Genomic DNA, 13,357 nt, shown 5'->3' with positions numbered 1-13,357 from the left:
CAGGCTCTGTGACTGTGCTACCTGCACAATCCTCTGTTTTGTTCTGTTTACATGAAGGTTTTTAAAGACTGATTCACTTGCTTTCATTTTAACTGTAGGAATGTTTGCCCGCATGTATGGATGTGCACAACATGCATGGCTGGTGTCCATAAAAGCCAGAAGAGGGTGCCGGATCCCCTGAAACTGGAGCTGCCACGGGGATGCTAAGACGCAAAGCTGGATCTTCTTTAAAAGCAGGAGTGTTCTCAAACACTGGTCATGTCTCCAGACTCCAGCTGAGTAAGTTCTCACAATTTGTTTAACCTCTTTGGGCCTTCGTCTGCTTTTCTATGTAACGTTACCTGATCCACTGAGGATGAGTAAGAACACACAGAGCATACATGGCTTTATGCTTGGCACTCTTAAAGAAAATATTAGTTCTGGGAAGTAGAAAGATGACTCCGTGGCTAAGAGGGCTCACAGCTTTCACAGAGGATCTTATGTCACCTCTGGCCTCTGAGGGACCTGCATACCTTACACACACACACACACACACACACACACACACACACATACACACACACACACACCCCTGCATACCTTACACACATATACACACCTGCATACCTTACACACACACACACACACACATCTGCATACCTTACACACACACACACACACACACACACACACACACACACACATCTGCATACCTTACACACACACACACACACACACACACACACAAACACTCCTAATCTTTAAAAAGTGTTAGTTCCCAATACACCACCGAATCCCCTCAAAGAGGTAGCAGACCTTGATCTTCAGTACAGTTACTATCTCCCTCTGCCAGATGCACATGATAAACTTTGAGACCCTTTAGAGCCATGGATGGGGCATAGGCTCTAAAGCAACCCAGAGAAGAGACTTACCACTGACTCCATGGAGCTAACATATACATAAATACACTCCATTGTGCCAAGACACTGAAACTTGGATGCTTGTTTCAGCAGCGAACAGTATACTCAATAACTATCGGAATCCTCAATGAATCGCATTACTGCACAAGCCAAAATGCTTGGCACCATAACATCCTCTGGGCCACAAAGTCAGACCATGAAGCTCCAAGTCAGTTGTTTCTCTGCCATTAACAATCAGAGCAAGCAAAGTGGACAGGATTCTTTATTTTCACTACCTCCCATTGTTCTTAATGCATGGCAACACATAAAGCTCACGACCAACAATATTGCCACTAAGGAATGACATTCTCCATGTCTTAACGACATTGTCAAACATAAGAAGGAGCCTGAGATGGAGATGGTTCACAGAAACTCAGAGAGACCCGTCTCCATTACCTGCATCCTCACTGATGGTGAAAGCCGTGTTGCCCAGGGAGACAGTTGAGGCATCATTGGGACCACTAATGAGGACCTTGGCCACCGCCTGCCTTCCAATTCTGGCATTGTTAGAAGCATCAGCCAGGGCTATCTCAAACTCCTCTTCCTCCTCATATTCGCTGTCATCAATGACCATGACATCACAGGTGGACACGGTGACACCGGGTCCGAATATCACACGACTCTCAGCAGACCTCCCTCTGGACTTAAAGTCGGATCCGGATTCCAGGGCATAGAGGCTACTTCCCATGGCTGACTTAGGGACTGTGTAGCAAACGGCAGACACAGTGCTGCTTGAGTCTCCTGCGGTGCGAGAAAGGCAAAGCACGTGAACGAGGGCTTCTCAAATTTTAAGATTTCTAGTAACATAATGAGCTTTTTCCCTCTGAGTGTTTCCGTCACCGCTTCCGCTCCAACTCTGACAGGCAACCTTCCTGAACCGCAGTTTCTATTAAGCCTGGGGTATAAACCGCTTGAGGATTTAATATACCCTAGATACTTCCCCCAAATAACTTAAAATGGATTTCCTATTCTGTAGATTTTGTGCTCTGTTAATTCACAAGACTCATTGCCCACCATCTAGGACCACAGCGGGTGGAAAGATGAGAGGCATATTTTGGGACTTTAAGTAGCAAAGTAATTGTGTCCTGACGTTAGTGTGATGAGCTTAGTTCACTGCCTTCCTGAAGAAACTTCTGCACTTTAATTCCCCGAGAGACACAAGCTTCTTCAAAAGAGGAAAGATGAAACAATTCGAAACAATATAAAAATACAGACAACTGTGTTCATTAGTGCTGCCACAGCCTTTGGTGACAATCTGCTATAGGCCTGGTGTGGCGGCCCAGAACAATCAATGGGGCTTGCCTGTCTTCCAAGTGGTATTTACTAAGGTTTTGTGCTATCCAAAGTATTTATTTCACTAATACCCTGTCAGCAGATCCAATACTGAAAACGGACACCATCATTTACATTCAGGTGGTCTTGAAGGGATTGCATTCCTACACATTTTAAAGTTGCACGTACTGCACAGTCATAAACCCATAAAATCTTTATTTTAAACGTCCAGCCTTCAAATATTGCCCTTTATTTCCCAAAGAGAAAATATTTTTCATCTGAACTGAGATTATACTTAACATCCAGGTAGGGAAATCTTTAAGTATATGTTCGTCCCTCCAAAACCTGAGATTTGTACAATTACAACTTCTCTCCTCGATCACAGTTGGTAAATAATTTATGGAATGGGTGATTGATTAAAAAGGCCAAGTTAATGAATAATTTGTAAGGCTAAATCTAACTAGGCTGTGCTTCAACTTGAAGAATAAATGGAGCTCTAACTACATGCCCTGAGAAGAGAGGCCTTCTGATAAGGCCTCATTCAGGTGGCAAGTCAACTTCAGAGTTGTCCTGGGATTCGGTGGGTTAATATATCAAACAGTATACAAGAGGATTAATGTGAAGCCTGAGTACTCAGCACACAGAAGAGGCTCAATGGATATTAGTGATCACCACAGCTCCTGGTCACCCACGGCAACAACAGACCTTGTCTTTTGATGGGTGCAAAGAGAAACCCAGCGCTCTCGTTGACCCGGTAGGTCTTCTTATCAAACTCCAACGTAGGTTCATCCTCAGTGTCATTGATAACGACCTTCGCCTGGGTGAACTCTCCCAGCAGGGCATAGGCTGGCATGCTGAGCCCCACGGTGAAACTTTCGATATTCTCAAATACATCGTCATCGTTGATGATGACAGTGCAGGACTTTGTGCCTTCTCCTTCATCAAACTGAACCTGTCACAAAAGAAGCAAAAGGACTTAAACTGGGCATCACCTTAGCATCCCCTGGTCAGTCCGGAGATTATGAGTACCCAACTTGAGCTGGCAAAGAACTTCAAGGTATCTTCTAGTTCCTCCATCCCCCAACTCCTGTTGTCCTGCCTGCAATGCTCAGACATCTCTCCCTGTCCTTCATGTGCCATGGAGGCTGATTTATTGTATAAGAGCACGAAGGGCAAAGAGCTATCCTACACCTGGTGACTAGTAAGGTGGGTAAAAATTATTTGTTTTCTTTTTATTAACAGTTGTCATTTGGCTTCTCAGTATTCTTTCTAATTGGGGGCAAGTTTAACCAAAAAACCTTCAGTTTGGAGGATACAGATTTGAGTTTCAGGGGTCGATTACCTCCCAGGTAGGTAAATTTGTGAAAGTTCATTAGCACCAGGTACTTAATCGATTTATAGTAACAGTTCTTTTATACTATTACTAGGAAAACTAAATAAAAGTCTATCATGAACGTGCTAAGATATTTCAAAGCACTGCACAGCACAGATGTATCATCACTGCCATGCCTATATTATGCATATAATTAAAATTAACAGGAGGATCATGTTACACTGAATAATTGAGTTTGAGTTCATAAAGTGTCACTTAACACACTAGGCTAATTTAACTTTATATTTGACTAAACCTTTTGCCATAAAATGGGCTAGGACTATAATATGAATTAATTTAGCAGGTATAATACAGAGAAGTTATTTTGTGCTCACTTAACTGTAAATGCAAGGAGAATTGTCCTGATTGTATCCTTGTCTAAAAATTAATGAATGAATGAATGAATGAATGAATGAGAAGGGGGAAGAAGAGATAGAGGTAAAGAAGGAGGGATGAATAAAACGAGGATAAACTGTTCAAGCAGAAAAGAGTAATAGGTACTTGTCCAAACTGGAAAGACTGGAAGTGGGCCTGGCCTGTTGTTTATGTAAACCGAGGTAGTTAAATATATGCAAGGACTAGCCAGAAGCCTCTAAGGAACCCAGATCTGAAAGACACATAATTTAAATCAGGCCCCATTATTAGTGCATACCTAATCAACTGATCAAATTGAGCTTTTGCTAATCTCTGTATTTCAAAATGCCCCCAAGAAAGCAAAGCACTCATTAGATTCTGCTTAAGATCTGGAACGCACTGACAGCCCTTTGTCTTTTCTTGGAAAATGTGACACCCCCTTTCTGAAGACTCTTTATCTTCCCTGGTCTTCTCTACATCCCTGTTGGACATAAAAGGCTTTTACTTAGTCTAGCTGATTTCTGAACTCTGTGAAAGGACAAAGTCCACTGTGCTTTATAGAGACTTAACTTCTAAAACGGAATTGACTTGAAAAAAAGATGAAATAAATACTCATTAAATGCAAGCACTGTATCCTACAGGAGAAAAGATGTTAATTATCCACTCCTACCCCTAACTCATACTAAGTGTGCACTCTCCTCACTTCCTCCTTTTTTCCCCTTTCTTTCTCATTACCACCCTGGAGGTAAGAAAAGATGCCTTGGAAATTTCTCTGCAGCTCAGGCTTAATACACTTCACACTCAACAAGCCCAAGACAAAAATCCCAGCACTCAACTTCAACAAACTTGCTTCCCCTGCCCATCTTCTCATAGCAAGGGGTGGTATCATCCATGTCTGCCTTTGGCCCTGTCTCCAATCACTGCTCACTCCTATCAACTCTAGTATTTGAAGCTCCCCTCTAGTCACCTCTCACCTATTCTATCCTATGAAGTTTCCAACTGGTTTGCTTATCTACTCTCTTCCCCACCTCCAAGCAGAGAGAAGGGAGAAGATGGGGGAAGGACACCAAGAACTGAGGACATGATACATTGCTGAGGTCTTGTCATGAAGCAAAATATAAACAGCTAGAAGGCAGATGCGAATTTACGCCCTGGCAGACACTTCCGTGCAGGTTTAGCCAGGCTAAAGAACAAAGGACGATGGGAAGGGACTATAAGGCAGATTCTTGAGGAAGATGCTGACAGGAAGAGACATGCATAAGGAGAGAGCACCACCATAGCCTGCGTCCATGCTGAGGAACAAGTGGCCCTTCCATACCTACCTGGCCAGCATACTCCATGTAGTCCTGCTGTCCAGGATGAGAGCTGGAGCTCGCTGTGCCTTGTTCAGTGCGACACAGGACGATGGCATACTGGTTCAGGTTCCCAGTCCTCTGCACCGTGACACTGACAGACCCCGCCTTCTCGCTGACGTTATAGCTAGAGACACAGAAGAGTCAGACTCTGGAAATCAGTCTTAGGGTTATGAAGAGACCAGTTGTTCAGTGCTTATCTCTGGTGTTTGGTCACAGAAGCCAGGCATTCCACAGGGCAGGCAGTTTAGTGTCTTCAAAAGGTTACATAAATTGATGGGATATGCTTACCACTGAGTCACAGCTCCCATGAACAAGGATACTGGGGTTTACTGTGGAGACTAGGAGTCACCCAGAACATTACATAGGAGCCTCAAACTTCAGAATTCAGAACATAGAGTGGTGACAGACACCCTCTCCAAAGAATGCAGGCTCAGCAGAAGAAGCCAGGGAGGTCTTAAGGGTGAAGTGTGGCGAGTGCTGTTAGTGACTTAGCTTGGGTAGGAACCCACTGAACTGGATCTGTAAGATGTGTACAATTGATCCAGGGTGGATTCTGAGCTTGAGTCTGGGAAACAAAGATTTGTACACAGAGTTTTATGATGTACGAGTTCAGGCAGGGGCCTCAGCCTAAAAGGTGAGCTTTGTTCTGGATGTGTCAAGAGGCTACTTCTTACGATCTTATTGTATAATGAGTAGGTTTGGAAAAGCCACAGAAAGACAGCCATGAACTGGGCTTGAATGCAGCCAATGAGGACAGCCGTTCAATCTGTTGTGTGTCTCATAAATTTGAGTGTTTTAGGCAAAATGCCTTTGAAAGAGTGAACCCCATTGCCAGTCACTGTGCCACTCGGCCCATTACATATTACAGGGTTGCCAACAAAAAAGGGACCCCTGTTACTCAATTTACTTAATTTTTGGAGGTGATATAATCAAGAGCAAATCTCAAAACATGTATTTTATGGGGTAATTCTAGTATGGCTAAGAAGGGGGAAGCTGTAATTAGGGGTCCTGGAAGCAAGTTCATTAGTCCTACCTACAATAGAACTGTCTAGAAAGTGATGTTTTAGAAAAGCAAATCTCTGAAGTGCTGATTTAAAAAGTGTTTATTCTAGAATAATAACCCAAGTTCTAATTTAACTCAGAGAAACCAGGACCATGCCTGTCCATCACCTTTGCCAAATGACAACTCCTGGTTCTCTGGAACTCTCCAATAGATGAGGAAAATATCTTCAAGAGCCCACATGCATGATGCGGAGTTTGACACAAATCAAAGCCGCCTCAGGAAAACACAACCTGAAGGTCTATTTTCTACTTTCCCTATAAATTCTCCTGGATTCTCTTCTGCAACTTGGAGATGGAAGCAAAAGTGCTCGACAGAAGCATTGAAGGAGAATGCTTGAGATTACTGGTCTCAAGATCTCATCTTATGGCTTGCTAGCTACATGACTAAGGGCAAGGAACTCTGCCTCCATCTGTCACTACTGCTCTGCTACTGTAGGGACAAGAAGAGAATCTTAAAATTGCACAGTTGCAAGTAAATAAGATGAATTAAGTTGAGAATATAGCATCTTGTATATAGATTATATCATACAATCAATATTTCATGCAATTATTTTAATCGCTGTTATCATCACTACCATCACCACCACCACCACCACCACCACCACTACCGTTATCTTCAACGATAATCGTTGACTGAATCTGCCTTCTAAAGTGTTTCAGTCTAATTTACTGGCTTAATTTATTTCTCAACATATAGTGTACAATACAAATGGTACCTGGTATATTTAAAGCTGATGAGAGACCACTGGATATGGAAGACATTGTCGCTGACCACATTGGGTTTACTGTCCTTCACCAGGAACTGAAAACTATCCATCACTTTCTGGATCTTCTCCTCATACAACACATAACGAATCAACCCCAAGTTCACATGCTCTGTGAGAAAAACAGAGTCCCAGAATCCACTGTGAGCGAGTGAGAAGGTGCAAGACACTCTCAGAGTTCTCCCAGACTAACAAAGCAAGTCTAGTCTTCTAATGGGCTACAGGAACTCATTTTCAAAAGAATAAAAAGTATATATAGTTGTCTTAAAAACAAGTGACTCTTACTAGTTATAAAGAAACATCTTTTAATTGTTTATTTTATATACCAAACTTTATATTCAGAATTCCTCTTTATGCTCTTGTAAAAGGAGACGCTCAGGGAGGGTCTGGGCAGAAAGCACCCCAGAGTGTGAGTGGGTCTGTGGAGCGTTGAAAGACAAATTTGAAAGTTGACAGAGACAAGTTTTTGACCTCATCTTCTATGTTGATAGGTCCAAACCAGCCTAAATTCCTTCTAAAGAAGGTGGGGGTGGAGGCTGGGCTGGAGACATGGCTCAGCAGTTAAGAGAACTGGCTGCTCTTCCAGAGGTCCTGAGTTTAATTCCCAGCAACCACATGGTGGCTCACAACCATCTGTAATGTGATCTGATGCCCTCTCCTGTATTCAGGTGTACATGCAGATAGGGTGCTCATATAAATAAAATAAATAAATAAATAAATAAATAAATAAATAAATCTTGCCCCCTCCCCCAAAAAAAGATACTTTGGAGGGGATGTGCTGATAAGAAAAGCTGGGACTGACAGCAATGAGCCAAATATGAGACACAGCTCTCCATGATTGAGAATCAGGTGGGAAAGGAATGCATAGCGCAGTCTTAGGGACCAGTGTTACCTCACTACCCAATCACACCAGTCCCCACAGGAGAGGAGCAACACAATTGTGTAAAACAACAAAACTACCTGCTCTATGTTGTTCAAAAAGGAAAATATTTCTATCAAGTAGCTAACACACGCAAGATCTTTAACTCCTTAGCTAGAGATGTTTTGTTTGTTTGTTTGTTTGTTTGTTTTTCATGTCATCACCCTTAGAGAATAAAACAGTAAATTTCCTAAGGCCATGAATCTTTCAGTCTGGCAGCCGTTTTGTGGTTTGTCTTAAAAGAAAACCAAGCGGAGCTAGAGAGATGGCTGAGCAGCTAAGAACACTAGCTGCTCTCCCAGAGGACCAAAAGTAGCAGTAAGTGACAGTGGCAAAAATATGGCAGAGCAGCATTTGAATGTGTCTCCCCTTTCTAGGTTCCTGAGAACACACCCTGGGTGAAGGTGGCTGCCGCTCTGCCCGGCTGCAGCTTGTTCTCCAGGTAGCCATGCATGGGGCCTGTGGTGACCTCATAGATAAGCTGTGAGTCCTCTGTGTCTGGATCCACGGTCAGCAGTTCCTTCTTGGTGATCAGGTTGGTTGCCTGGAATAGAAAACCCATTAAATGTAATTCCTGAGGTGGGAATTAAGCTGGAGCAAGACCCTCTGACTCAGATTTAATTCAGTTCCACGATGATTTACGGAGAGCATTTGCTGCACAGAAAAGTCTGTTAGGATGGGAGAGACCTGAGAATGAAAACCACACCAGCCTCTGTCCTGGAAGTTTTCACAAAGAAAAGCTCCCACACAAGGTCAATAGGGCAAGATTTTATGTGGAAATAAGAAGGGGATTTCAGTTCGGCTTTGAAAGAAGATTTGAACTCTGGAGGGATGATATAATAGAGAGAAAACGGCTAAGCCTTATACATTAGGAGAGTCACTGGAAATCCTGAAGTTGATTAGAATATGCTGTACTCACCCACTCAGTCAACAGAGAGCAAGGTGAGAAACTCATGGCAAGAAAGAGTGGCAAGGCATACTCTGCATTAGTGGGCTTAACCAGAGAAGGGCGGGGTGTTAGCCTTTGGATTTCAAAACGTAGAAGTCATCAGTGACTTTACCATGCACTTATTTATTGAGACAGGGTCTCATTGTGTAATGTAGGCTGGCCTCTAACTGGAATCCTCCTACATCAGTCTCTGAAGTGCTGGGTATATATGATATATGATATATATGATCTATATAGTGATGTGCTGCTACACCTGGCCATTGGAAACATTAATAACTGTAATTGGGATAGAAGAGGGATGGGAAATAGACCTAAGATGATGAATACTGAGAAAAAAAATCAAACAGTATGCAAGAAAAATTTACACTGGGGTGAATGTGTGTGTGTGTGTGTGTGTGTGTGTGTGTGTGTGTGTGTGTGTGTGTGTGCATGTGAGACTGCATGGTTACACATAAGCATGTGGAGACCGGAGACCAGAGACCCATGTCTAGTGTCTTTGTTGGTTGCTTTCTATCTTGTATGATGGCACAGAACTTCTTGCTGAACCTGAACTGGTCATGTTAGGTTGGCTTTCCAGTGAGCTCCAGGGATCTGCTTCCAACACTGAGGGTATATATGCATGTATCAGTGGGCCCAACATTTCACACGGGAGCTGGGGCTCTGAACCTATATCTTCATGCCAGTGTGGGAAATGCTTTCTTGATTGAGCCTTTTATTCAACTCCATCGTATTTATCTTAAGAAACTCAACAGTTCAATAGCTAGACCCATAGCTAATCTAATCAGCTCCATGAGGATGCCAAGCCACAGCACAGGGAGACTATCACAGATCAACATTCTAACACAGGAGGAAAAAGCACACATGTGTGATGCTGATGCAGGTTTAGTGCTGATTTGCTACCACTTCAAAACGATGAGATGTACCTTCAAACGACCCATTGGGAACTAGGAGATGGGGGAAGAAATCTCTGAAGTAGGGGTCTTCAGAGGAAGATGGCCTACAAGGATATCTGCTCCTTTCTTTCCAGGGCAAGCATTTAATGTTCCTTAAAGTCCGTTCTCCCCTTCTAGATGTTATCCGTTGTAGCTGGGCACCTGCACGCCCAGTTTGAGACACTATTTCCCAGCTTGCTGTGAAACATCAGTGTGCATCTGACCAATTTCTTGCCAACAGAATGTAAGTGGATATGACACATTCAATTTCTGTGTCTCTTGCTGAAAATGAAGTCTCTTAGCCCGGACTTCTGTTTTATCCTTTCTTTTAGATGGGATACTGACTCATTTCTGTCTGTGTAGTCAACAACAGGCACTCAGCAATGGGCGACACCATCACAGTGAAGAGCCTACAGCGGTAAGGGGTAAGGCGATAGGCACAGTCCTGGCCAAACACTTTCACATCACATGTGGTATACAATTAAGAAATGACTCTCTTATTTGACCTGCTATATTTGGAGGCTCTTTGTGTAGGGTGGTAGGGTTATATTAATATCACAAGCTAACTGATGCTAATGATTTAATAGATGGAGAAGCCTAACCAAACTTTTGGGTTCACCGGTCTTAGGAAAGCCAGGTCACGAGAGTGGTGGGTGAGCTGCTAGTCTGTTTCTAAATAGCATCGTGATGAGGACTTAGCCTACCCTGAGCACTGAGCAGAGGATATGGTAGGTAGGATATGACATACCTTGCCATCCATATACTCCAGCCATTGGAGCCCCAAATTGGTGACAATTCTGGGGGTGCCGTCATCCACCGGGAGAATGTCCACATGGAACTGCTGAGGGGCTGCTGTCATGATCTGCAGGGGGAGAGAAGAGCACTCATCCTTGATGCTGGAGTTTCCCAAACACTGTACCTAAATGTTGCAATTTCCAAACTCTGTGCACATGTCAGAGACAGAGCACAGCTAGCTTTCACCTCTTATCACAACTGCCATTAGACCTCAGGGAGAAGTGACTGACAGGGTGAGTCTAACATGTGCACAGAAACAAAAAGCAAGGATATCTCTGCTCAGCCTCATCTACTGTAGATGTTGGCTTTTACGTGTGTGTGTGTGTGTGTATACACACGTGCATTTGTGTATACTTGTGAGTGCATGCCTTTGTGACTGCATATGTGTGTGCATGTGAATGAGTGCAGCAAGTATGTTTGTGTGTATGTATGTGTGCTTCTTGTATGTGCATGTGTTAATATGGCATCATGCAACATTATTTAGGTTGGCCTTGAGTTTCTGAGCTCAAGTAACCCTCCTGCCTCAATCCCCATAGTCAACGGGACTACCAATATTGTGCTTGGGTACACTTAAGTCTTCTTTAGTGGATGTCACAATGGTTAGATTTAAAACAATAAATATGTTTTCTCTCATGTCAGGTTCTATATTTTAAATTATGTAACTGACAGGGAAGTAGAAAGGGGACCATGAGAGGACAAAAATAGGTCTAAAGGGAGGGGCATCAAGAGGGGATGCTGCAATACACGTCAGTCACATGAAAGCAGAAGGTGGTACCTTTGGGGAAGAAGGGACCTCCAAGAGAGGAAGCCAGGCAGGCCAGTGGGGAGTATGAAAAAGAACAAAGTGGAAAGACATACATATATGAAAAATGCTGGAAACCAATTACCCTGTACACTAATTTTAAAAATTAACTACAAAAAGAAACAACCTTGCCTAAGATGAAACAATACACAGCTACTTTTTCTCTCAGTATCTTGTGTTAAAGTTTTCATGAGAGGCTGGCAAGCAGCATCATTAAAATGTTAATGCTGAAGGCTCCAGGTGGGGTCAGCTCAGACAGGGAGGGAAGCTTCTAAGCACAAAGGGTTTTCCTTTTCTTTTCTTTGCCTGGTTTTGTTCTTGTTTGCTTTAAGGACAGTGCTCTCTCTGTGGGTAAGAGGCACAAGAAGAAAAGCAGTTATGGGAATGAATGGTGGAAGGGATTTTACATTTTAATTCTATCCCCAGAGAAAGAGAGACCAGTCTTTAGACAGTATACATGCATCGTGGCTTGTTGTGAGTGTGTATCAGCTGCAACACAGGGCAGTGAGCTACTTACTAGCTTTTTGTCTCTCTCAACCCACCTTCTACACAATCTCCATTTCTTAAAGTGACAGGGTTCCTCAGAAGGCTTGCTCTGACCACTAGGTTTTTAAGAAGGTATCCATTGCTGACATATTTTGATTTATGTTTCTCCTTTGAAAGTCAAGCTAATCAGAAGCAGCTACAGTGGGAAAAGGACAAAGTGATAGCCTGCCCGGCGTCGCCACCGAACAGATAGAGCAGATGCACGCAGGGCAGAGGAATCCCAAAAGCCACTGCAGATGTGATGAGCAGCCCAGGATGGCCTTCTGGGTCTCTGAAGGACACAGGCTGATGTCCTTTCCAGGAGTGTAATCGTCTCCCACCAGTGAAGGACAGAAACTCACCAGGAGCGAGAAAGACCCTTTCTGTCCTGGAGGAACAGCAGGCTCTGTGCACACCGTTCTCCAACACTGCTTCTGTGGAGCTGGACATAGGTGTGTAGGGTGTTGGGGTGTCCCCAGCCCACCCTCTACCAGAGATGCAGTGACTCCAGGGGGAGTTCATGGAATGGCAAGTTCTGTTAATGAACAAAGTACTGAGCAAATGGTACACAAGGCGGTGGGTAAGGAGTTCACACATACGTCACTTGTGTGTGTGTGTGTGTGTGTGTGTGTGTGTGTGTGTGTGTGTGCATGTAGAGCCAGAAGTCAACCTCAGGTATTGTTCTTCAGTAGCTAACCTGGGGATTGCTCATTAGATTAGGCTGGCTCTAGAGATGAGCCTGTCTCTGTCTCCCCAGTGCTGGAACTACAAGCACACCCCACCATGCTAAGCTTTACTCATTGGTTCTGGAGACTGAAGACAGGTGCTCAAAACCACACAGCAAAGGCTTTCAAACTCAAATCATCTCCCCAGCTCCCTTTCCCTCAATCTTGGAAAGAGAAAACCTGGGAAGTCGCTCAACCTCAATAGCAAGGCATCTTATAGGATACACAGGCTGATCCTAAAATGGTAATGATGAAGATGAATGTAGACATTCTCTGATGTTTCTGTGGGTCTGCCATGGGACAGAGGACCTCATGAACTTAGGAGAGGAGGAACTACCTCCATTTCATAGATAGGGAAGCTGAGGCTTTCAAAGGAACATGACTTACAAAGACACTCAGCCAAGTGGCAGAGCCAGGACTAAAACTGGTAAAAATCCTCTTGAGAGCGAGAAACTCTCAGTGACTGGTTGGAATGAGGAGTCTTAGAACACACACACACACACACACACACACACATGGGGAGAGGAGGAGAGGGAGGGGGAGGGGAGAGGAGAGAGGGGGGAGAGAGAGAGAGAGAGAGAGAGAGAGAGAGA

The 13,357-nt window shown here is 43.7% G+C and overlaps 1 protein-coding gene and 1 long non-coding RNA gene across 8 annotated transcripts in view; one reads left to right on the top strand and one right to left on the bottom strand.

Moving 5' to 3' along the window:
• Fras1 (Fraser extracellular matrix complex subunit 1) overlaps positions 1-13,357 on the bottom strand; it is a 410,957-nt gene that overhangs the window by 42,366 nt on the left and 355,234 nt on the right. For all 4 annotated transcript variants that reach the window (XM_006534873.4, NM_175473.3, XM_017320847.2 and 1 more), the window contains 6 exons: positions 10,666-10,779; positions 8,430-8,580; positions 7,070-7,229; positions 5,259-5,415; positions 2,916-3,162; positions 1,335-1,679 (listed from right to left, as the gene is read on the bottom strand). In XM_006534873.4, coding sequence (XP_006534936.1) covers positions 1,335-1,679; positions 2,916-3,162; positions 5,259-5,415; positions 7,070-7,229; positions 8,430-8,580; positions 10,666-10,779 — 1,174 coding nt within the window. The remainder of the gene's footprint in view (positions 1-1,334; positions 1,680-2,915; positions 3,163-5,258; positions 5,416-7,069; positions 7,230-8,429; positions 8,581-10,665; positions 10,780-13,357) is intronic.
• On the top strand, positions 3,161-13,273 carry Gm32995. Of its 4 annotated transcripts, XR_389342.3 has the most exons (6): positions 3,161-3,416; positions 6,434-7,276; positions 8,414-8,571; positions 10,056-10,161; positions 10,250-10,342; positions 12,178-13,273. It is a non-coding gene; the product is annotated as a predicted gene, 32995 (long non-coding RNA). The 4 variants fall into 4 exon arrangements; XR_003955752.1 differs by lacking the exon at positions 12,178-13,273 and having other exon boundaries at positions 10,250-10,670; XR_003955753.1 differs by lacking the exons at positions 10,056-10,161; positions 10,250-10,342.

The sequence above is a fragment of the Mus musculus genome, chromosome 5 (genome assembly GCF_000001635.26).
Source record: "Mus musculus strain C57BL/6J chromosome 5, GRCm38.p6 C57BL/6J".
NCBI lineage: Eukaryota > Metazoa > Chordata > Mammalia > Rodentia > Muridae > Mus > Mus musculus.
The sequence above is the reverse complement of the archived record's forward strand: the minus strand, read 5'-3'. Positions and strand labels throughout refer to the sequence as shown.